The sequence below is a fragment of the Citrus sinensis genome, chromosome 5 (genome assembly GCF_022201045.2).
Source record: "Citrus sinensis cultivar Valencia sweet orange chromosome 5, DVS_A1.0, whole genome shotgun sequence".
NCBI lineage: Eukaryota > Viridiplantae > Streptophyta > Magnoliopsida > Sapindales > Rutaceae > Citrus > Citrus sinensis.
In genome coordinates this window covers 34,302,769-34,326,444 of record NC_068560.1, presented here as the reverse complement: position 1 = coordinate 34,326,444, position 23,676 = coordinate 34,302,769, and the positions used below count along the sequence as shown (strand labels likewise).

At 32.4% G+C, this 23,676-nt stretch overlaps 2 protein-coding genes and 1 non-coding gene across 4 annotated transcripts; all 3 read right to left on the bottom strand.

Moving 5' to 3' along the window:
* Positions 1 to 1,049: 1,049 nt before the first annotated feature.
* Positions 1,050 to 1,137, bottom strand: LOC112497785 (small nucleolar RNA snoR118). The gene has a single exon (XR_003064768.2). It is a non-coding gene; the product is annotated as a small nucleolar RNA snoR118 (small nucleolar RNA).
* Positions 1,138 to 8,760: 7,623 nt separating this feature from the next.
* On the bottom strand, positions 8,761 to 12,950 carry LOC102613939 (tubby-like F-box protein 8). Of its 2 annotated transcripts, XM_006472994.4 has the most exons (6): positions 12,786 to 12,950; positions 12,346 to 12,417; positions 11,237 to 11,707; positions 10,955 to 11,042; positions 10,690 to 10,822; positions 8,761 to 9,857 (listed from the first exon to the last, which is right to left on the bottom strand). In XM_006472994.4, exons 3-6 carry the CDS (start codon positions 11,585 to 11,587, stop codon positions 9,149 to 9,151), a joined length of 1,281 nt encoding a protein of 426 aa, XP_006473057.2. In that variant the 5' UTR covers positions 11,588 to 11,707; positions 12,346 to 12,417; positions 12,786 to 12,950; the 3' UTR covers positions 8,761 to 9,148. The 2 variants fall into 2 exon arrangements, with proteins under 2 accessions (XP_006473057.2, XP_006473058.2); XM_006472995.4 differs by lacking the exon at positions 12,346 to 12,417 and having other exon boundaries at positions 12,786 to 12,943.
* A 7,000-nt stretch (positions 12,951 to 19,950) lies between these two features.
* Positions 19,951 to 22,966, bottom strand: LOC102613646 (WAT1-related protein At1g43650). The gene is made up of 7 exons (XM_006472993.4): positions 22,709 to 22,966; positions 22,546 to 22,608; positions 22,332 to 22,448; positions 21,815 to 22,067; positions 21,541 to 21,699; positions 20,710 to 20,861; positions 19,951 to 20,326 (listed from the first exon to the last, which is right to left on the bottom strand). Exons 1-7 carry the CDS (start codon positions 22,909 to 22,911, stop codon positions 20,167 to 20,169), a joined length of 1,107 nt encoding a protein of 368 aa, XP_006473056.2. The 5' UTR covers positions 22,912 to 22,966; the 3' UTR covers positions 19,951 to 20,166.
* Positions 22,967 to 23,676: the final 710 nt, after the last annotated feature.

Genomic DNA, 23,676 nt, shown 5'->3' with positions numbered 1-23,676 from the left:
AACAAAAGGATTCATTGAAACCTCAGATCTCATAAGTCAATTTATAGACAGTGAAGTTCATGATTCTCATTAAAAGCCAATCCATACCTCCAAAGATATAGTCAACAATAAACAACAACAACAACAACAACATTTACAACAACGATCCAGAGGAGGTAGAAAAGTGATAATGGAGGCTAATAACAAAAACCAATGCACTCACTAGACTTAACGAGTTTCCATCATTGTTGAAGCTGTAGATTTCAAACTTGAGATATAGAACATATACTGAAAAGGATGACAGTAGGGAAAGAGTCAGAAGGCAATGAAATGACATCCAAAGCAGATGAAATAAATAAAAAATTAAATAGCCCTCAGATCTCATAGCTATACTGGTCATTGATGGTTTAGCGAAATGGGTTCGTTAAGAGCCTTTACCCATCATTATCCATTGTAACAAGAAGATATTAGAAAGAAAGAAAGAAAGCAGCTGCTAAGTTACATTATATGTAGCTTAGCAGTTGACCTAAAAGGGGGGAGGGAAAGAGAGAGAGAGAGAGAGAGAGAGAGAGAGATGATGATGATGATGATGATGATTACAACAGTAATGATAAATGTAGAGACTCAAAACGAATATCCATGCTACCACTCCACATAATGAGTTTTCCATCATTGGGCAAAAGCCTATACCAAAAACATATTAACACAAAAAAAGAAGGCAAAGCTACTATTAACTGACTGAACTACAGAACCTAAAACCTATGAAAAGTTTATAATACAAGATTAAGTAAATAAAAACATTTTTTGTACTAGACAAATACATTTTGAGAACAGTTATCCGAGCAAGTAATTACTTTAACAATTCATCAACCAAAATCCATCATCATAACAGCAAATGTTTTTAGCAAACCAAAAATAAAAACTATATTGTTCAAGCCCACCAATTACAAACAGTGATAAGATTGCAAGTCAATACGCAGCCATGAATGGCGAAATATAATAAAAAAGAAAAGCTAATGCATAAATTATAATCCAATAATCAAGCTTGCAGCGCAAAGTAAGCAAATGTAAGATCAGATAAAGCTTTCTAGCCTGCATTTCCATCAATAGACGCGGTGAAAAATCCGCTCAGAGCCCAGTGCACGTATCATCATTCACTCGAATACAATTTTAAAACCAAATAAAAGCATCGGTTTAATGTGAGGGGTGGCAGAAAAAACCGTGGAACCGAAAAAACCGACAAATTACTAAATTCACAACATTACCGAAAAAATAAAGCACAAAATAAAGAAAATTATTCTTGAAAAAGAAAAATTTGTAATGTGAGTGGTAGCCCTCAGATCTCATAGCTTTGAACCGATCATTCACGGCTTACTGCCAATGTCGTTCATCAGAAGCCTTTACACACCGCCGCACGTGCATATATATATGTGTGTGTATGCGTGTATGTATAAAGAGGTAAATGTGGTGGTGGTGGAGGTGGTGGTGGAGACGGCGGCGGTGAGTAAAGGCTAGCGATTGAACAAAAAACCACGGCAACCGCTCAATACATTGCACAGTTTTTCCATCATCGGGTAAATTTCTAATTTAAAAATTAAAAAAAATAAAACAAAACACTTTTTTTATAGAATAAAATAATTTAAAATGAACCCAAATAAAGACCACGGTAAAGACTGGAGAGGAAGAAAGAAAAGAAGCGAGTAGGTGAGAGCAAAATTTTAGGGTTCTAATGTAGCAGTTAGCAGATGAAATGAGTCACGACAAGTGAAGAAAATTGGAGATTGGTTCTGGGCTTCGGCTTCCGTGGAGTAGCTGCATTTGAAGGCCCAGTACGGCTCATTAAGAAAATTAAAGAAAGATCATTCCAATTTTGGTGCGTACGCTTCCGAACTCAAAATTCTCCACTTGATTATATAATTTGAAATGGAGATAAAATGAAGAAAAAAAAAAGTGTTTGCCTATGTTCGAACTGCTCTAAGGTACACCATTTCATAACCACACGATCAAAATTATAATATATGTTTTATTATTTATCACTTTGTGTGTGTAATTGTGATTTATTGTCTGTCTTATTACAGTTCCAAAGTAGACATGACCTAAAAACTAACATACAGACAGTAAGTTAGAGCATCACTAGAAAAGCCACAAAAGTAAAAGGAGTTTTAAAAAGATCTTTAAATTAGATAGTGATTCCTTCAATTCATATCACTTGAAGAGCCTTTTAGATCCTTTAAGTTAGTATTATATTATTTTTTATCTTATCATTCTTGATGGGAGAGAATGTTAGAATTGTTATTATCTTGGTGGAGGAAAATTTTTTATTAAAATAATAGAAACTTATTTCTATTTGAATAACCTTTTGAAAGGAAACTTCTATTTATCACATATTTAAACAAATTAGTATTTAAAAATAAAAATTAAAAAAGTCTTTTGATGATGTTCTTACGTAATTTTATCAGTCAAAACAAACCCTTTAACGTAGATATATCCTTTTTAATTTGAATGACAATAAATATATGTGAATTGTGTTATAATAAAATTGATAACGGTTAGTAGATCTCTAATATATATATATAGCTTTATAATTATAACACATAAGTGTTAAAAGAATAACAAAAAAAGCATTCCAATTCGTTTATGTGTTCATCTAGGCGTGCAATCTCTAATATTTTATTAGTTATAACTTGACAAAAGCGCCGACTTGGTAATATTATCTTGTGAAAAGTTAAGAAATAGTGAGCACTATGTGGAGTGTGAGGCCAAAGAGTAATGATACAGCCACAAACTCTTGTATAAATTTATTTTGTACAAACTGACGTGGCATTAATTCATTGGTTGAATGAAAATATAAATTAATAAAAACAAATCATGTGGGCCAAGTGATATTTAATTCAACCAATCTTATCATGCCACATCAGTTTGTACAAAATAAATTTGTATAAAAGTTTGTGGCTGTATCATTACTCGAGGCCAAATGCAAAACCAATTTCATTACAACCACAATTTTTTATACTTGGAATCAATCTTGAGATTTGGTATCAAGATTTAGTGCTCCACCAACTTTCCCAATAGAGAATGACTTGCCTACTTGCGCATTGGAATTTACTATCTAAGGTCATAACTCAGAAGGGCCCAATATTGCACAAAATCTTTTGCTTATCATCTTCTCTTCAAATCGGCTCCATGTACAGTTTGTGCAACAACTTTCGAATAGCAGGTGGCCCATTAGATACTTTAAGAGATACCCATTATTATATAACTCCAATCCCCCTTCAATGGATATTAAATTAAGGCCGACGGAGGAAAGTAAGAAACAATTTACTTAGTCTTTCAATGTTAATGCGAGTGTACTCAGTACTGCTCATGAGATATTGGCATTGACAAGTACACCAATTAATTTATACATAAATTAATTACGGCAATGTGTGTGTGTGTAGATATAGAGGCGGATCAACAATCCTCTAAAGTTATACCTATTTTTACATTACTTTATAGCAATAAGATTTAAGAGAAATGAATGGCTAAGATTTTGTGAAGCGTAATAAATCTTTGATAAAAATTTTGTTTCTCTCTAACTTTTTCTTCTCTGTCTCTCCCTCAAACATTTTTTATTCCCATTTTTTATCTTTATTAATTTTTTTTTTCTTTCATCTCAATCTTGTTGAATCTAAGTCAAAAGTACTCTTGAGATTGTGTTTCAGTACAAGTGGTGATGACTAAGCAAGAAGCAAGCTAGCGATTTATTTAATTTAAGAAAAATATTTATTCTTTCTCCCCTCTCGATTTCTTTGTTCAAAAATCGAAGAAAACCACTGAATTTGTAAGTAATTAACCACTTACAATAAACAGAATATAAGAACACAAATTTCTTGAAATAATAATATCCATTTGTGAGTTATTTGATGATGGGTATGTTCTTAATATGTAATAGCTTCTTATGACCAAGGCATTCCAGTTTGTGGGTTTTGATGGTGCCTTCAATGGAAGCTTAGCCACGAAAAGAGAATAACAAATAACAAAGGGAGAGAGAGAAAGTACATGTTGTTAAGAATTATATTACTAATTTCATTTAATCCTCACCAATACTACATCTTTAATCTAATAATTATAAATTAGTGTAAAAATAAATGTAACTTCAATGGGCTGTTAATCCCCCCCAATATCGTTATCTGGTCATGTATAGAAAATAAGAATAAATTAATGTTTTAAAAACATTAAGAAATAAATTGAAGATTGTGCAGGTAAATTAAAATTTACCCTTAATTAAAAAAAAAAAAAAAAAAGGAAGCTGAAGATAAAGATAAAGTGACTTGATAATTAAGTAGCTAGGATAACAGAAGAATACATACAATACAATATTCTGTCAGCCACAGACCAAATGATGCCATCACACGCTTTTCTAATGTCTTTTAGCACGTATGCATATGCATATATAATTTATATACTGCAGGCGTGGCCAGGGCTTTGCATTTTGTGTCTCTTTTTGCATATTTTTCCAAAAGAGAAACAAAGAGAGCCATCCTTATCTTCTCCATTCACTCACCCACCCGCTCGCTCGCTCGCTCGCTCACCGTCTCTAATGGTCTCAGTTTCAGAAGTACACAAGCCTCCTTGAGCTTCCATGCTGCAGCAGCCCGGGGGCACAGGCGCCGGCACACTTCAGTTTGGATGGCAAATAACGAGTAGCAGTGCTCACTTCTCAGACTCTGTCAAATTCATATCATTTTGCTATACAATTGTACGTAGTGTTGACCCTCTGGTTTTTCCATCTTTTGCTGATTTACCTTGTAAAGCTGTGATGTCAAGAATTCTATCGAATAAGTGTAAAGCTTCTGTTCCATGACATGGAGTTAATGAGTGTAATTAAGTGCTCATGGTCCTGGCTTCCTATTATTATAAGGTTTGTTTATTTCATTTTATTTTTTAAAATGCAAATTTGAAGAAGTTTGTTTGTCGATGAGGAAATTATATGCTGCTCCTGCTCCTAATTTGCTATGAAGATTTGCCCTGATTGAATAGAGACTGCATAGTGATGATTACAATTACAAATGAAGTTCTCCAACTCTATTCATTGAAGATTGAAAACCCAATATGATCATTTAATAATGTAAGGATATTGATTCGATGATCATTTGGTCCACATTTTAGGATGCACGCCCACTTCGCCACGTGTCAATTAAGTGGAGATCATGGAGAAAGCGCAAAATAAGCCAAATTTTAGAGAACCTTACGAGTGTCGCAAGGAGTATGGTTACAGCAATAATATGACATGAATCATGAGCATATTAAATTTTGGGTATTTCAAAAGGACAATAGTTTAATATTTTTTAATGTCTTTATGTCCACCATAGTTGAAAGAATGAATCTCAATCTCAATCTCAATCACAATCTCAATCTCAATCAATGCCCTTCCATGTCAAATGGACCTTAATGCCATCTACTTTTGTCGGGACTCAAGTGTCAGTCAGTTAGATGAGCCAATCGGCATGCCCCTTGTTGCATGCACATGTTTTGTAAATCTTGTCGATTCAACTTTGGACCACCACAGTTTTATTACAATTAAATTAGACGGTGGTGAGTGAAGGATCATCTGTCTGTCTAATACATTCGTATGTAGTTAGATTCCGAGCCGCTCAAATCTTGACACATACGCACAAGAGGAACGACAACTCTTTTCTTTAGACATTTACCAGTTACCACCCGGGCAATCGAGAGGTTTTTCTTATGGGAACCTCTAAGTTACAATAATTGTACCATATATCTCTTATGTGAATCACATAAAATTATAGGACTTACAATTTGTGTGGTTCACATGAGAGATGTATGTTACAATTATTGTAACTTCGCATTTGCCTTTTCTTATTATATCTTATATCGTTAACTTTGAGTTCTATAACAAAATAGGAGGGTATTTGAGTAATTATAACTGCCCCTTATGAGGGTCGTTTAGTTAGAAATGAATCATTTAGTTAAGACCCCTGTATAAATGTTAATACTGAGGTTGGGTAATTGTAGAGCATCAAAATATTTAATAAACATTAATTGTTAAGTTGATTTGATTTCACACATGTCTGAAGAAAAACAATCATATCTTAATATTTTATCAAAATTATCATTCAAAAGATATGCTTAATAATGCACACTATTAATTTTTACTTTTATAGTTTAACATTTTTTTTTTCATTGTAGTTGTGACTTGAATAGTGAAAACTATAATACTTCAACACTAAACAAAAGCCAAACAAATATTCAACAATTTCTCAGTCTAGCTGGATTTGCGTTGACCTAAAAATAATAAATAAACAAATAAATATAAAATATCAAAACGGCTCATTCATGTGTATATTCTCCAGATACATCAAGAAGCATTTAACCCAATAAACTAAACATAATAATATGTTATCGCTCGGATGATAACATGATTGATACGTCCAAAAGACAAAAGGACATAACTGGGAATATACTGTCGTATACTAAGCCACCCACAACGAGCCGTGCAGAAGACCCACAGGAGCTAAATTCCAGAAACCAACGAAGCTTCGTGGTAAAGTAGTGATTTTATAGTAACTTTTGTCTGTTGGTGTAAAAGGCTATTTGCCCTGTCCGCCAGCCAGGTGGAGGTGGTAAAAATATCTGTTTGGTCCGGACCTAGATTATATTCGGGCGTTATGGGTCGGGTAATATTTGGTCCGGGTATGAAGTCAGGTCGGTCTTGAGCATCACTTGATAAACTTGGAATTCGAATTTTATTAAAAAAAATTATAAAATATATATTATTTTAAATATTTTATATTTATTTGACTTATTTATTATACATATATAAAGTTTTAAACACTTAAAATTTATATTTTCATGTCAAATTTTATTGAAATAAATTTAAAACTTATAAAATTACCAAAAAATAAAAAATATCTACACATAAAATATTAAAAGATATAAAATTCGGGTACTCGAATTAAAACTCGGCCCGGACCCGGACCCGGACCCGGACCGGTTGCATCCGGGCAGGGTCCGGTCATGGCAATACCCGGACCCGGCCCGGGGTTTTGCCATCTCTACAGCCAGGAGTCTCTATCACTCACAAAGCAGGGAAAGGGGGTGTTTGGTAGGCCTCAGACTCATTACAAAATGCAATGCTGCAGCCCCATGTTTGGGGCACCAAGTTGCTGCACTAGACTACACTGCATTAACTTCTAGCGTTATCTAAACTCGACCTTTAGTCACCGCAGCATTAGCTTCTCTCTCCTTTTTTTTTTTAATTTTTAATTTTAACTTTGTAATAGTAATAAATAAATATAAATTTTGAATATAATATAATATTTATTTTTACATTATAATTATTAATATAAATTAATAAATTCATGATTTATTATTCAATAATATTATATTTTAGTTTAATTTTTATTATATTAAATATATAATAAAATAATGTATTATTTATTATTTAATTTATTATAATAATTAATATATAAAAATGATTAATCTTTCATAAGTTAATATGACTAATAATAAATACTCAAATAATATGTAAAAATAAAAATATGACATAATATTGATTATTTAGTTATATATAATAATTGATTATTATTCAACAATTTAATATAATTAATAATTAATATTAAATATGAATAAATTTAATAATTGAAAATTAATAATATAAATAATTATTGGATAATTTAGCACAATTCATTTTGTTAGTGAATATGTTACAACAATTAATAACTTTATTATTTTGCAATTATCTTTTTGTATATATAAATTTTTATTCTATCATTATAAAATGATTTTAGAACTCATCTTATAAATTTTAACTATTTATTTATGTTGTTATATTATTTAGAGATTATTTGATTAAATTATTTATTTTGATATTTTTTTCACATGTTATATATTTAGAATATACTGAAAAATAATTGTTATATTTCTAAAAATTTAAGGATAAAGACTTTTATTTTTATGAAATATTATGATTTTTTCAATATTTTATTAAAAAAATTAAATTTCTAAAATTTAAAACTTTTATATTTAATATTTTTCTAAGTACTGATCAATATTATTTTCTAAATATATAATTTAAATTAATAATAAAAAATTAATATAATATAATATAACATCAAATATTGTACAACATTATTATAATACAATAATAATATAATAAGTATAATACGATACATCTATATTAAAATAATACAATCCAACATAATACAATGCAATGTGTCAAACGTAGAGATGGCAAAACCCCAGGCCGGGTCCAGGTATTGCCATGACCGGACCCTGCCCGGATGCAACCGGTCTGGGTCCGGGCCGAGTTTTAATCCGAGTACCCAGATTTTATATTTTTTAATATTTATGTGTATATATTTTTTATTTTTTGGTAATTTTATAAGTTTTAAATTTATTTCAATAAAATTTGACATGAAAATATAAATTTTAAGTGTTTAAAACTTTATATATGTATAATAAATAAATCAAATAAATATAAAATATTTAAAATAATATATATTTTATAATTTTTTTTAATAAAATCTGGATTCCGGGTTTATCAAGTGATGCCCAAGACCGACCCGGCTTCATACCCGGACCGGGTATTACCCGGCCCGCAATGCCCGAGTACGGTCCGGGTCCGGACCGAGCGGGTATTTTTGCCACCTCTAGTCAAACGCAGCCAAAGTAAATTAGATAGACACACACTCAAGACTAAATGGAGGTCAATTATCTGAACCATAAGAGGCCCCTAGTGTCTTCAATTTGTAACCAGAATATGCTAGAACACAAAACCAATTTAACTTTGAAATGTTTCTTTTTAGATTAAACAATAGGAAACATACAGAGAAAGCTAAATCAAAGTTAAAAATATAAACGAAATTTGAGGAAACAAAGAAAAAACAGGATTCTTCTCCCATGATCACAGATATGGTGTCCTGTAATTTGAAGTCCAGCTATGTGTTGTACACTGCATACAACTTCTTCATTCTATATAGAACTCTAGAAAAAGAAAACAAGCAGAACAGGATTCTTCTCCCATGATCACAGATATGGTGTCCTGTAATTTGAAGTCCAGCTATGTGTTGTACACTGCATACAACTTCTTCATTCTATATAGAACTCTAGAAAAAGAAAACAAGCAGAACAAACTAAAATTTTCTACTTCTTGCCTCTCTATTTTCTTCTATTCACATGCCAATTTGGTGTCGAAACTACTCAAGCAGATCGCAAAAGCCTGAAATGCAGACAGAGGATACCGGTAATCCATTGTGAACATATCCTTACCAACTTTGCCAAATTGCAGAATAATCTTATCGTGATCTGACGGGGGCGGCGGGGGTGGCTGCGATGGTGTGGGCGCACCAGCTGCAGGCTGAGTTGCAGCAATCAGCTGGAAATTCTTGACTGATGCAACAGTCACCCTCCCACGGAAGTTGAGGCACCAACACTGCAGTTGTTCATGCCATCTTGGTGCCTTATTCCGAAGAATCAGGGGTCTATCCTTTCCCTCATCTTCTTCATCACGGGGTCCAACAATATCGGAGAACCGTGAGCTGCTAAATTCGGTTGAAACGTCAATTGATTTTGAGAAGCTCCGCAACGAGTCTTCAAGTGAACGAGGGTTAAGCTCTGCCTGGCCAGGGACACTACCGCCAGGCTCAAGAGCTGACGCAGGGATTGAGTGCATTGTACAGTGCATTCTGCGAGGGCCCCTAGTGCCAAGAACGTTAAGCTCATAAGAGACCTGAGCAATGTTATAGCTACCTGTGGGAACCTTTGGGGAAACCTTTTTCGAGTAAAACCTGCGGCTTCGGCCAGGTGGGGAAAGCTGAGCACTGTTGTAAGGAGGCTGCGTGTCATAAATTATGAATTTTGTGCCTAGAAAATTTGACCTGAATCAAAGAAAGTATTTACATCATAAGGGTTTATAGTAAAAATATACAGTGATCTTAAAATCCAAGAACCATATGTGTCCATCTGATAAGAAGGGAAAATGAATTGCAAACAATAAATTTCTATTTGTGCATTCTCTATATGTTGCTAAACCCACAACCACCAAATCCAAAGCCATATAAGTTTCTTTTCTGTGGCTTGAGATTTGTAGTTTGGGCGGGGAGTGGAAGTGTTATTGTGCTGATAAACTTCTATATTTAAAGAGCTCTAGAAAGTGGCCTTGCAAGAACGATCTAATTTCTCAAATTCCTCAGTCAAAATCCAAACCATGCAATGTGGAATACAAATAACATCAACAATTACAAGTATTACATCCAAGCAAAATTATTCTATTTTAATATACTATATAAGAACATTAAGTAAATGAAAATTAGCAACCAAGAAGTTTTTTTTTTTAACAAACTGCACTAAATGATGACCCCTCACACTTGCCTTTAAGATCCCTTCATCCAACATAAATTTGGGAAACCAACAAACTGAAAATTGCTTAACATGCTAGGTCATGGAAGATTCATCAAGAACACGTCTAGAAACCTCAAATGTCTTTAGGGTTAAATTTCAAGATTTTTTTCTCTTTCCATTGTCCATGCACTTTGTTAGAGGACAGCACAAACGCTACAGAAAAATTTCAATTGTACTCAACTAAATAGAATTCATCACAAATTTTCATTTCCTCAGCTCTACTCTTAATTTGCGACAGATACAGTTAAGGACTAAGGAGCTGACTGGCAAAGCAAAGGGCCAGGGAGCCACAAAGAGAAGGAATCCTACCTCAGTTTCCCAATGTAAGTGCTGCTTGATCTTGATATGTTGTCTGCATCCATAGAGATTACATACTCAGTGCAAGTGGTTCTCCGGGTTCGTTTTGCAGAAAGAAGAAACTTTCCATTTTCAACAAGCAAAGCTGCAATCCCACGTGATTAATCCACAGATGAGTAATAAATGTCATGCAAATAAGGAGGAAAAACATTTATACTCAGGCAGCTAAAATAGTTCCAGGATATAACTATTTTATTCACTTTTGAAAGCAGCTTACCTGGGCTAAGGCAAAGGAAAAGATGGTATGTTAGATTAGATTTGTCCCTCTTTATGAAACACTGGATGGTACCATCTCTAGGCCCTGGCTGTAAATGGGAAGTAAATCAACTTCTTGTCAGTCTCCATCCCAGGTCAACAAGAACATCTCATTCAAAGTAAAGATATAATCAAATCACAGTTCAAAAGAAACAGAAGCCAACCAAATGAATATAAAAGTGACAATCAGTTATTTCCCATAAAGTTATCTTGTAATCTCAACAGAATGTCATAAATATCTCACCTGCTTTAAGGAAACCGGGAAGGTAATCTTTCCAGAGAATTCGGGATTTCTGACAATTTCCTTGCACATTTCCCTCCATGACCTACACACGGCAGCACAAGCAACAACATGCTTGCGAGCAGGCCACGTGCTCTCACTGGCCTCCAATCTCTTTATCACATCACGCAAAAGCTCAGGTGGGAGACCAGCCCAACGGCTATTCTGGATCACAACAGGCTGGTCGTGCAACTCATGTACCGACCCATGAGATTTCCCCCTACCATGATGACCAGGCAGCCTCACCTCAAAACTACGCCTCGATAGACTCCCAAATCCATCCCTCACATCACGGACTATACTTCGGAAGGACATTTACTCCGGTAGACTGATGACACCAATAACCTAATACACCTCCCAAAATTACTGCATTCACTTGATTCCACTAATGTTATTGATGACCTGGAAATAATAGTGCTTGCCTATGAGTTGTAACTGCAATTTGGAAAACAGAAAAAGAAAATCTCTATTTCATTACTAAATGGCATGCTTAATATACAAGAAATAAAGAGAAAGAAGACATGGGGGAAAAGCACAAAGATAGAAAAGAAGATTCTCAGAAAAGAAAAGCCTCACATGGACCAAAGGCACCTAAAATACCAGACTTTTATCAGAAACCATCTTTGGGCGGGTTTTAAATCTGATCTCAAAATCCAAAATCACCATTTATTCAAAATGTAAATTTCCAATTTTGTATAATTTTAAACCAAAGAAGAACATTAAATTAAAAAAAAAAAAAGAAACACTATTTATAAACCAAAACAGGAGAAAAGAAAAAAAGAAATTTCAGCTCAGTCAAATCAAGCAAAGGAAAAAAAATGGAAAGAAAAAAGAGTTACACTAATATTTTTCTTTTGATAAAAAATTACAATATTTATCCGTGTGTGACCAGTCAATCTAACACAGAAACAGGGAAATTGAAGGGTGAAAAAAACCATGAAATACAAAGTAAGTGGGCAATAAAAAATTTACATTTTATCTAAAAAAGTTTATGGTTCTACCTAAAATTTTGTTTTAAACCAAAAAAAAGGAAAAAAACTTAAAAAAAAACAAGGATAGAAGCTAGAACTGACCTCTCATGGCATATCTTGATCAAAGGTCCATTGTTATACCTCTAGAAAAAGATCACAGCTTTCACATTAATTCTGCCAAAAAAAAAAAAGAAAACAATAAGGATAAAGAGAAAAAACGAACTCACAAATTGAAATAACAAAAAAAAAAAATTGCTTCTGAAAAGAATGAAATTACACAACACTTTGATCTCCACAGCTTACTTCATAAAAAAAAATGACTTTAAAAAAAGAATTCAAATAAAGGCAGTTTTAAAAAAATAACTTGGACACTTCTACGATATTTGGAATAAACCCAGATGAGCAAATCACAAAATCCAGCCGATCAGACACCCAAGCAAACAAAAACTAACTTTCTGAAAATTTTCCCGAGAAACAACCAGAACATGAAAAATATTGCGGGAAAGTCAAAGAGATCTAAAGAACGATCACGGGCAACTCACCCTCTTCTTCTACGGCGTGTCAGATCCTTGAGACTTTTTGCGCTCTCTCTTTCTTTGAAAGGCACTAAATTCAGTTCTGAGGTTTTAGACTTTAGTTTTGTCTTAGTGGAGACCGGACTTGAAAAATTCTTAAATCCATTTCACAAAAAAAATGTCAATAAATAAAGAGGTGCTTAGATTTTATAATCTCTTGTTGTTTAATTAATAAACACTGATAAAAATAATGATTCTACTGTACATGTACTCCCTCGTTTCCATCTTTGTTTTTAAAGGTTGGTTAAATTACATTTTTAGCCTTAACGGTTGACTTTCTCGTTTCCTAACTCTCGTTGCTGACCAACGGCAGACTTAGGTGGACCCCGCTGTTTGGGTGCGCGCAAGCAGTGAGCGCGTGTCAGTAGCCAAGCAATTAGCAAGCGAGCATTACTGTTATTAATTACACAAAAGTAGTTATTTTCTAACTTTCAGATTTTGTATTTGTAGTAAAATCAAATAAACTAAATTTTTTTTAAAAAAAGTAATCTCTAAATTCAGATTCAAAAAAATAAAAATCATACGTCATTTCTTCAAGAAAATGATCTGAAACTAAATTAAATTGTTTAATTATTTGGGAAAAAATGGCTATAAAAGATATTAGACGAGGACCACAATAAATGAATTAAATTGTTGTAAAATTAGTTTCTTTTGATGTTTTTGTAATAATAATTTATAACGGGGCGTGAAGAGCCGTAGTTGGCATACCCAATGTGAAACATTCATGTGACCAAAATAATGACAAGGGGCACGCTGCCATCATGGAGCTTGGTGGACTTTCGGGACGTGTATAATGACTGTATTGCCCTTGATTAAACGAAAAAGTCGGTATTGCTCTATTTTCATAAAATTGAAAAAAAAAAAAAGGGAAGAATATTTAAAAATGAAAAAGGAAAAAAATTCTTTGAAAGGTTTGAATTTTGTTTTTTTTTTAAATGAAGTCTTTTAGATTAGGATTGGGTTCGTATTTGTTGTTGGTGTTAGGTTAAGTTCTAACCAAACCGAGCATATGTTTGGTAGGCATGTCTGGTTCATAATTTGACTAGTGGTTAACATCATGACATTGTTTTATTGAATGAGATTGATGCAATACACTGAGAATTTACAATTTAGATCTTGTTTGGTTTTTGTTTTTTTGTTTTTTTGTTTTTTACAACTTTTTCAAAACCTATATAATTAACATTAACCAAAAAAAATAAAAAATCAATCAATCAAAGTTACTCTTTTACTAAAATTACAATTACCAGATTTAACTTTGATACTTTTCATACTATTTAAAAAAGGAGATGTCTTTTTCTAAGTGTATAAATTTCAATTTATCCTTTTTCATAAATTGACATACTTTAATTTATCACCCAATCTACACTTTTTTGTCATTAAGAAGATAAAAACTTTGATGAGAATTTTGATCAACACGAATCTCATTTATCATAATCTTATGAACCTAAATGGAGGTGTGTTTATATTTTCAGTAGTTTTGAGATAAGTTGAAATGTATTAATTTATTTAGGGACAAATGGAAATTAATCTGTTTTCAAATACGTATTCTTGTAATTTTTTTTTTAGAATATACTACAAAAATTCGCTACAAAATAATTACAAATTCAGTGTGTTAGTAATTTCCTTGTGCAGAAAGTGATGTTGGCATTGTAATATTGAAAATTTTGCCAACCTAGAATCCTTCAATCTAACGTTTTTTTCGAATTAGTTAGTTATAATGGATTAGGTTAATCTCTTTATAAGCAATTTATATGTAACAATTTGGTCTTGAATTAACCAATTGGGACCAGAGCAATACATCATACACTGTAGTGGTAGCTTTTTATAGACTTGCGGGTAGACAAATTATTTTTTTTTGGAAAATAAACTAAAAAAATTGAAGCTTCCGGCATGAATAAAGCTCTCTATCCACTTGCTTATTTATTTAAATTCACGTGACGATGCATCCCTTGACATGTACATCTCTTGATTGATTCATTTATCGTGCTTTTGATTTCTTTCTCAAGAAAACTCACAGAGCTATGAATTATACATTCATTGGAATATTTCAACAAATTTCGATTTAATTAACCGGAAATTATGTCAAACTAATAGAGATTTGATGTAGACTAAGGCTCCGTTTGGTACAACTTATTAAATAGAGTTTATAACAGTAGAGCTTATAGCAGTAGAGCTTATACCAATAGAGTTTTTGGACAAAAAGTCATTGGGTATTTGGTTGTTAATAAAAAAAGTACTTTTGAACCATTAAACTGTGTGATATTTTTTTATTATATATTTTTAGAAAACTCTCTAACCTCTACTCCCAAAAGCTCAAATTTTGGGCTTTTACTAGTAGAGGTAAATTAGCTTATTTAAGCTAAAAAAACTCTACTAAAAAAATAACCAAACACCATAAAAAATTTTAAAAAGTGCTTATACGATTAAATAAGCACTTATGGCTCTTAAATAAGCTATACCAAACAGGCACTAAGACTAATATTTATCTACAATGAAGAATCTCTAAGCCGAATGCTTAGTTAGCTTCTTAGAAAACAAAATTTAATGTAATTAATCTCGGCATCTTCCAAGTCCCGTTGACATTTGGCCGGCCAAATGATACTGAAAAAGTAACGTAGAATAGCAGCAGCCGATAAAATCATGGTTTTAAAATGATTTGCTCATTTAAGTTTTGATTTAGTCATTTGGCTGACACTGTCTTGTATCTAAGGTATTGTGCTTGAATTGAATTATTTGGTTCTCTTTTTTAGTTTATATATTTTTAGGTCGTTGTTTCTAGATGTTTCTCTAACGTGGTATCGAATTCAGAATCTTCTATTTAAAATCTCTCCTTCTCTTCTTATTTCATGATTTTTTTTTTTTAAATTTACGTCTCTAGTAATATGTATTCTTATAATCATTTTATTTGATTTCATTTGTTAACATGCATTTTTCTCAGTCTCTATATCTCCTATAGAGGGCGTGCTAATTTTTTTTTTTTTTTAAATTTCAATATCACATGCAATAAAACAACAGAGCTAAACACATAGTATAAATGTGTACAATCAAAATTTAATATATAACCAAGGCCTATGATAATAAATGAAAGAAAATACTCTTCACAAATAATAAGGAAACTCGAACCTTTCTAAAATTAAGTGAAACAATACCGAATGATCCAACTAAAAGAATATTAGCATGTTAAAATCCTATTTACGGTACAGTAAATTATAGTTAGTTATATAATTTTTCTTTAAATGGGCGCAAAATCTTAAAAAAATTGAAATTCACTGTTTGGGATTATGAAAAAAATATATATATCTATATATATGTCCGCAAAAGTTTGTTTCTGGTTTTTAGACATCGATCTACTGTCAACACAAGGTTCCTATGCAAGCAATGTCATAACTCAATAAGTAGCTCTCACTATGATTGAAGAGACCATGAACAAGCCACGTTTCATACTTTTTGGTAGTTTTGAAACACGACTAATTGACAATGATGTATAATCGAAAAATAATTAGCGTGCTAGGGCATGATACATAACTAACTCTCTTCACCTAATTGGAATTTTTTTTTTTTTCTTTGGGGGTTCATTTTTTCTTCCCGTGAAGAGATTACAATTTCCAACCTAAACTCATTAGAAGGTGTTAAAAAAAAAAAGGTTTATATAATAACACGTGTCATTTACCCATTAATGATGCAATGCTACTTGTCTTTTACTTTATTCTTAAGACAAATATAATATGACAAAGATGATTACGAAACAACGATGTAGATTCGACTTATAATTTAAATCTTGCCGAAAGTTAAAATTGGATTTAGATGCTGATTAATTGGTCACTGAAGTTTTTTAGGAGAGGAAATATATTTCATCAGGTGGTGTATAAATAAAGGACATGTGGGACAATATTAGCAAACTGTAAGCATCTTGCTTTAGTTGCCCACAAACATTTTTTAATGAATAACAAATTAGAAAAAATTCAAGAGCAAAAAAATGTATATACAAATGGCCTGGTGAGATTTTTTTTTTTTTTTTTTTTTAAGGTTTACAGGTTACAATTCTTTTACTTGGTGGGATTATCGACTATTTTTCATTAGAAAAAACCTTTTAAAAGATGTTTGGAGTTTACCTAAATATCATTTTGTTTCTTAACTTGTAATTTTTCTCTCCTTTTTTTTTTATTAATAAAATTGTTCTCATATATATTTTTTTGTGAAAGTTTTAAGCTAAAAAAAATTTATGTTAAAAAAAAAAAGCATGTATAGTTCTATTTTGGTGGATTCACTTATTCAACATATCTTGCCGTGAAAGGAGATATTGACAGTTTTCATTATGACTGTTTAGAAATGGTGGATGGGGTAGTTGATGATTTAAAGGATTTAAAGGATTAGTGGAAGATAAAAGAAAACGAAAAATGAAAGAAAATTTGTCCTTATCCCATTATTTAGTAGAATTTATAAAACATCACTTTCAAGTTCAATTAATTCCATGTCGATTTGTAATTTTTCAGTTAGTACTTGTCCCGGCTCGGCTCCTTAAAGAGGAAATAAAATAAGGTTTTGCTCCACTTTTTCCACTTTGACGCTATGCACTTAATGCTGATAGATGTTAAACTTGTTAATTTATTTCATAATTATAGAGATTAAGGCATCAACGATCCTAGGTCACTCAAAGTGATTCTTTATATTGCATCATTAAGAAAGCCTAGGGCTTTGCTTGTTCTTTTAAGATTCTACGAACTTTTGAGAGGAATCATTTCAAAACTTCTTTTGGATGCAATTATACAAATAATAAACTTCATATTATAAATACACATTTATATCTCTTATGTTAATAATTTGTTTAACAGCTTCCTAACATGCAGTTTTGAATTTGATTATTCTCAAAGTCTTATACAATCTGAAAGAAAAGGTAAAAGAAAAAAGAAATCATACTAGAAAGGACGAAGTATAAAGCATACCGCATTCATTTGTCACATTAATTAATACTTAGAATGTTATGTGAATCATAATGTTGCTATTGGAAACTGGATTAATTTAAACTGTTTGGTGAACAACAATTTTCCAGCCAATTAATTTAATCTGTTTTTGGTACAATAAATGTGATAGAAAACCATAATGTTCCAGAAAAATCGAGACACCCTTTTCACCGTCAGATAAAAATCCACACTTCTTCCATCAATGCATATTATATATGTCTGATAAAAATCCTGATGAATCATTCAAGTGCTTTTTACTGCATATTCTTTTTTTGTTTTTTTTTTCCCAAGCTGTGATGCACTGTATTACATAATGGGATTTTTTTTCAATGTATAGTATATCCTTTTCATAATTATATGCTTTTCCTTCGCAGGAATTTGGATTTTAAAAGATCCTGTTCACGCAATATATATAAAAGATTAAAGTTAACTTATTATTGACCCATCAATGCATGGATGGATATGATCGCTGAATCTTGAAAGCTAAGATCGTGGTTGTCCCTTATTTTTTGTGCAACACATTTCAATGATGTCGCCTTCCGTCCTTTTTAACTCCGCGAATTAATTTGTAGAATATTTAAGAGGATTTGTAACTCCTCAATTATCAAATAATTGAGTGGAGTCAGTCTATCTCTCACGAAATGTGAGTGGAGTGGACAACCCTCGAATATTTGAGAAGATTTGAAGAATTTGAGCAGAGCTTCAGAGGAGTACATGCCACGAAAAAAGTTCTAATTATAAAATCTATTTATAAATATTAATTATAATACCTACAATCCTGTATAATAATATTAAAAAAAAAAAAAAACTCCGCAAATCCGTTCATTTATTCTTTCACACCCTCTTTCTTGCCCCCACAGACATATATAGAGTCACCCAGCCTTGTCGACAGCTAAAACTTAGCCCAAATGCCAGGGGCTTGAATTTTGTTGGGCCTAAACAGTAAATTAAAATATCCCGATTGCACATAGTCAGTCAGTCACATACTACCATCGTTTGACATTCTAAGATAGTAAATCACATATGTAGATGACTTATTTGATAAAATAACTATCACGATAATCAGAGTATCAGAAGTGATAAACAAGTTTGATAAAGCAACATTTTTTATTTGATTAAAAATTGAGCATACAATCTGCAGGAACTTTTACCCGTTAGATTTTCAGAACAGTAACAATTTTGCATCATGTGCACGATATAATTTGTTTTGTTGGTTTAATCACATGTAAATGACAGTCCCAATATTCTCGGCGCTATGAGGCATGAGCCAACCCATTTCTTTTATTAGAGTTTGATGTAACACCTCATTTTATTTTTATTATTTAAATAATCACTCAATTCATCCTTTTTTTAAACAATAGTCTAAAACACCCTTAGATTAATTTATTGTTAGTTTATTGTGTAATTTATTAAGGGCAAAATAAAAAATTTCAATTAGGGATATATGAATTATTTTAAAATAAAACTCTCAAATACAATTAAATAATATCTAATTTTTTGCATAAATTTAAAATTTGAGAACAATTTAATGAATAAACAATAATAACACTAAATAATACTAAATTATATACTAAAGACAAATTTTTTTTAAAAAAAACATAGATTTCACATGCACTAGAGTTTTTTTTTGTCCTTACCTTTAATATGGCCGAAATAAATAAATAAATAATCAATCACTGCTGTTTCTTTATCAAAAGTAAACACATACTTTTTCATTTACATAAAAAAAAAACAAAAATTTAAAATACAACATAATAAAATACAATGCATTATAATATATTTTTTTCAACTTTTTATTTATCTTTGATTATAGACAATGATCACTGATTGAAAATTATTATTATTATTATTATATAAAAAAATAGTTTACTTAACTAAAAAAGATTTAGTGAACACATGTGGGCGAGCGCATGCGCACACACACACACATACAGAAATTCAAATGTTATTTAATCATACTTGAGATTTTTATTTTAAAATAGTTTACATTTATTTAATTGAAATTTCTAATGTGCCTTCAATGAATTATATATTATTAAAAATTCTGTTATTTAATCATTATTGCATTTATTTAATTGTTAGTTGTTTTAAAAGTATGGATAAAATGAGTTGTTATTTAAAAAGAAATGATGAAATGAGTTATTATATCAAACTTCAAGGGTGAAAATGACTTTTTACCCACAAACAACTGTGACATTTTCATAATTGATTAACCTTGATTCGTACAAATTAAAACTCAAGACAGGACAGGCTTAGCTATGCCTATACATATATTTGGTATCTCAAATGGAGAGTCGAGCATTGTAATTGGTACTCAGTGTGGAATGCCTCGTAATCAAATCCATTTGCTGTCTGATTATTATTTATATCCCATCAGTCGTCACAAGTCAGTGATTGTTTATAGTGCTCTCCATTGTGATTTCCTCTTTGCCTTCAGGATTTTCTTCATCGTTATCATTTCCTACAATTTTGTTTATCCTTTCTTCTCTGTTTTTTCCCCATAACACACTGTAGAGACCACCCACTAGCAGAACAGCCCCACCAACACTGCCAATAAAATTTAAGCTTTTTGTCAATTCTCGTCACCTATGATATCGATGAAATAAATTAAGTCATCAACTCATTAACGGTACACAATTTGCATTTTACAAACTCTATCGCTTATTTATATTTACGCAAATAAGAGAAAATTCTGAAGTACAAATGTCCACATATTTGAAGATGTAAATTTAATTTAAAATCGACAGCATATATAGCTTAGCTCGAGAATGCAGTTTAACTCAAATTTGATATTGAATTGTAATTAGATTGCGCCGTCTATTTCAAATTCACATTTTGAAATATAAACTGTATATTTATAAATATATACGTTTATTTGTGTGTGTGTGTGTGTGTGATTTTGTTCATTGAAGAAAAGGTTGTGTATGGACCTTCCCCAATGAAGGGTTTCTTTCCACAAGAACGCTGAGAAGATGGCTGTTATAATGAGAGCAAATGGTGTGAATATTGCTGTGAAAACAGGACCCTTTTTCTCTATAGCCCAAACTTGTATCCAGTAAGTAATGCCATTGATAACCAGCCCCTGCCATGTTTCAAACAAATACACATGAGTACCAGAAAAATAAAATGTACTAAGGACAAATATTTAGTCAAATTTCTCTCTGTGTGCGCGCGCGCATGTGTGTCGTATGTATATTTCATCTAATTCATAACTAACCACATGAGACCACTCAAAAATCAAAATAAATGATGATTCAGCAGGATATTGTTTTTGGTTGATTGAAAAAGGAGCAAAATATTGTTGATTGTCTCATCGGACAGAGGATATGCTATTTTTTTTGGGTAAAAATCTCCCACTTTACCAATAAAGATGGTGGCGCACTGCCTAATAATCTCTGTAGTGAGTTGATGGTCCAGCAATCTGGGACTACCGTTTGTCCAGTGCCAACATAAGTATCATCATAAATATCTGATTGTACATTCACATGTCGGTCACGTTTAAAGTTAATCAACTCAACCGAAAAGACAGAAGCTAAATTCACCTATATTTGGTCATTCAATTAGATGTGTAATATAACTGAAGCCCTAGTTTGTGATTTTATGAGCCGCTATCATGTGAATGATCATAATCTTAAAACAGTCTCATGTCAGTTGAGACTTAATCTGCAAGTGAATAACTCTAGTTTCTTGTTATTTGAGGATTTATTTAATAAATGCACTAATTGAATTTGTGTGGTTAACTGGTTATTAATGAAACTTACACAATAGACCACGGAAACAAGATGGATATCCCATCCAAGCTTCCATGCCGATGGATTTCTCTCTGCTGCAACAGCCCAAAAGGCTGACTGTATACAGCTGAAGAAGCACTGTAAAGTTGTGAGCCTTACTTTGGCTGGGTATTGCTTGATAATGTAACCCTGAAATATATAAAAACGATAACACTGGTCAAAGATGGATTAAATGAATTGAGTGCAGAAATTAAAACCCATTTGGCTTGTGTAAAGAATAAAAGTAAATTATTGAAGTAACAACCTGTAAAACAAGCCACAAAGACCAAGCTGTGTTGGCTGAAATCATAATGAGAGCACCTTTTATCCACCGTCCAATGGGACAATCATTTGTTGGCGATGATTCAGACACCTGCTTTTGGATTTCAGGGTACCAGTTGAGGAACCTTAAAGGAGGCCCCTTGACAAAAGCAAACACCAAAGCCCCGGAAACGCTGACAACGGAGCCCAATACTTTTGCAATTCCATGCAGATATTTTATGGAAATGCTTTCAATCCTGAAAATTTTCAAAACCGGTTATATATGTTTTTGTTTCTAATAAAAGCAGAAGGAATTAGGTAGATGGTGCAGGCGTCACTTGCGTTTCTCCGTGTCAGGATTAATTGGGCAGAAGAAGCTTTTAGGTTGTGACACTGTTTACCTTGTGGGCCCTATACCTTGTGGGCCCTAATTCTGATTCGGAGAGCCCAAGTGAGTCTGTCCACCGGAAGGGTCTGCGTCTACAAATTATTGAAGATTAGGTTAATTAATTTTGTTTTACCTTAACAAACCAGCCAGGACAAAGGTGATGGCAGGAATTGTGTTGGTGGTGGCAGCAGCAAATGTGGCTGTAGTGTAGTTGATTGCCACATAGTAGAGATTCAAGCTTAGAGTGAGCCTGAAATTTATCCATACAAGAAACACTTGTGAAATGTGAAAAATAAGCGAAGTGGCTGAGAAAATCAAACTGAAGCGAGCGAATTATTATTACATACCCAAATAATGAAACCAAGAAAATCTTGCACACTGAGGAGTATGATAAAGGTGAGGCATTTTGGCTGCAAATAGTTAAGCGGAAAAATGATCAACAAGCTAGCATATAGAATGGAAATGGCTCTAAATGAAGCAAAATAATAGCATGTGATTCTCATAAGCAACCTTTCAAGGAAGAAAGCAAATGGAGATAAGGCAAGAGATGCAAAAGCTTGTCGATAGACGACAAAGACAAAAGGGTTCATCCCTTTAGCAATTGCTGCCTTGGAAAACAAGGCCATGCCTGCATACGCAAACTGAACAAAGATCAAGGCAATATAAGGCTTTTGGCTCGCTGTGAATGCATTTCTACAGAGTAAGCTCTTCATTTTGCATAAGTTTAATTTGGCTTCTAGGCAGATGTGTTTTTGATTCAGATGGAAGCCCTTCAATATATAGAGCCTAGCACTTAATTAATTTTCCATTGGGAAGTGGCACTTTTTCCCACTTACTACTTGTCAATTATATCACTATAAATTATAAAACCGGAATCCTATTTTAGATCACTCATTCACCTATGAAAAATTCCAAACTCAGGAATTCTGGCCACGTATGGACAAGGCATGGAGGACCACTAGACGCGCAATCTGTGCCCTAGCATGACAAAGATATCATATGACTTGATGAGATCAGATGGATTGATCGAGTGGCATAAGTGATACAGGAGGGCCTAAATATAGAACCGTGTTTCTAATAACATGTTAATTAATTATCGAATTCAAAAGTTTAAGCCGTTAGACAAGAACGTATATTCTCAGTGTAAACGACCTAAAAGTTTACGTAGTGCTTAAGGTAAAAGTGCTCCAGTCAAAGGCATATGTCTCCTTGTCAAGAGCACTAATTTGGCACATTGTCATGACCTGCAGCACCATTGAAAATTGAAGGAGAACGGTGGATTCCTTTTTCAATTGGGAATCAGACCGCAATTAATCCTCTTGTCTGCTCTTTTCAAGTTTTAAGATTGTATAGACTAACATCTCTAAAGCTCTCTGTTTTAACTGGATTTACATCTTTCTGAAGCTATCGAAAAGCACTAAAGATGGTTGAGTGGATATGCACTACTTACGATATAAGTTAAATTTGGATATTGGTAG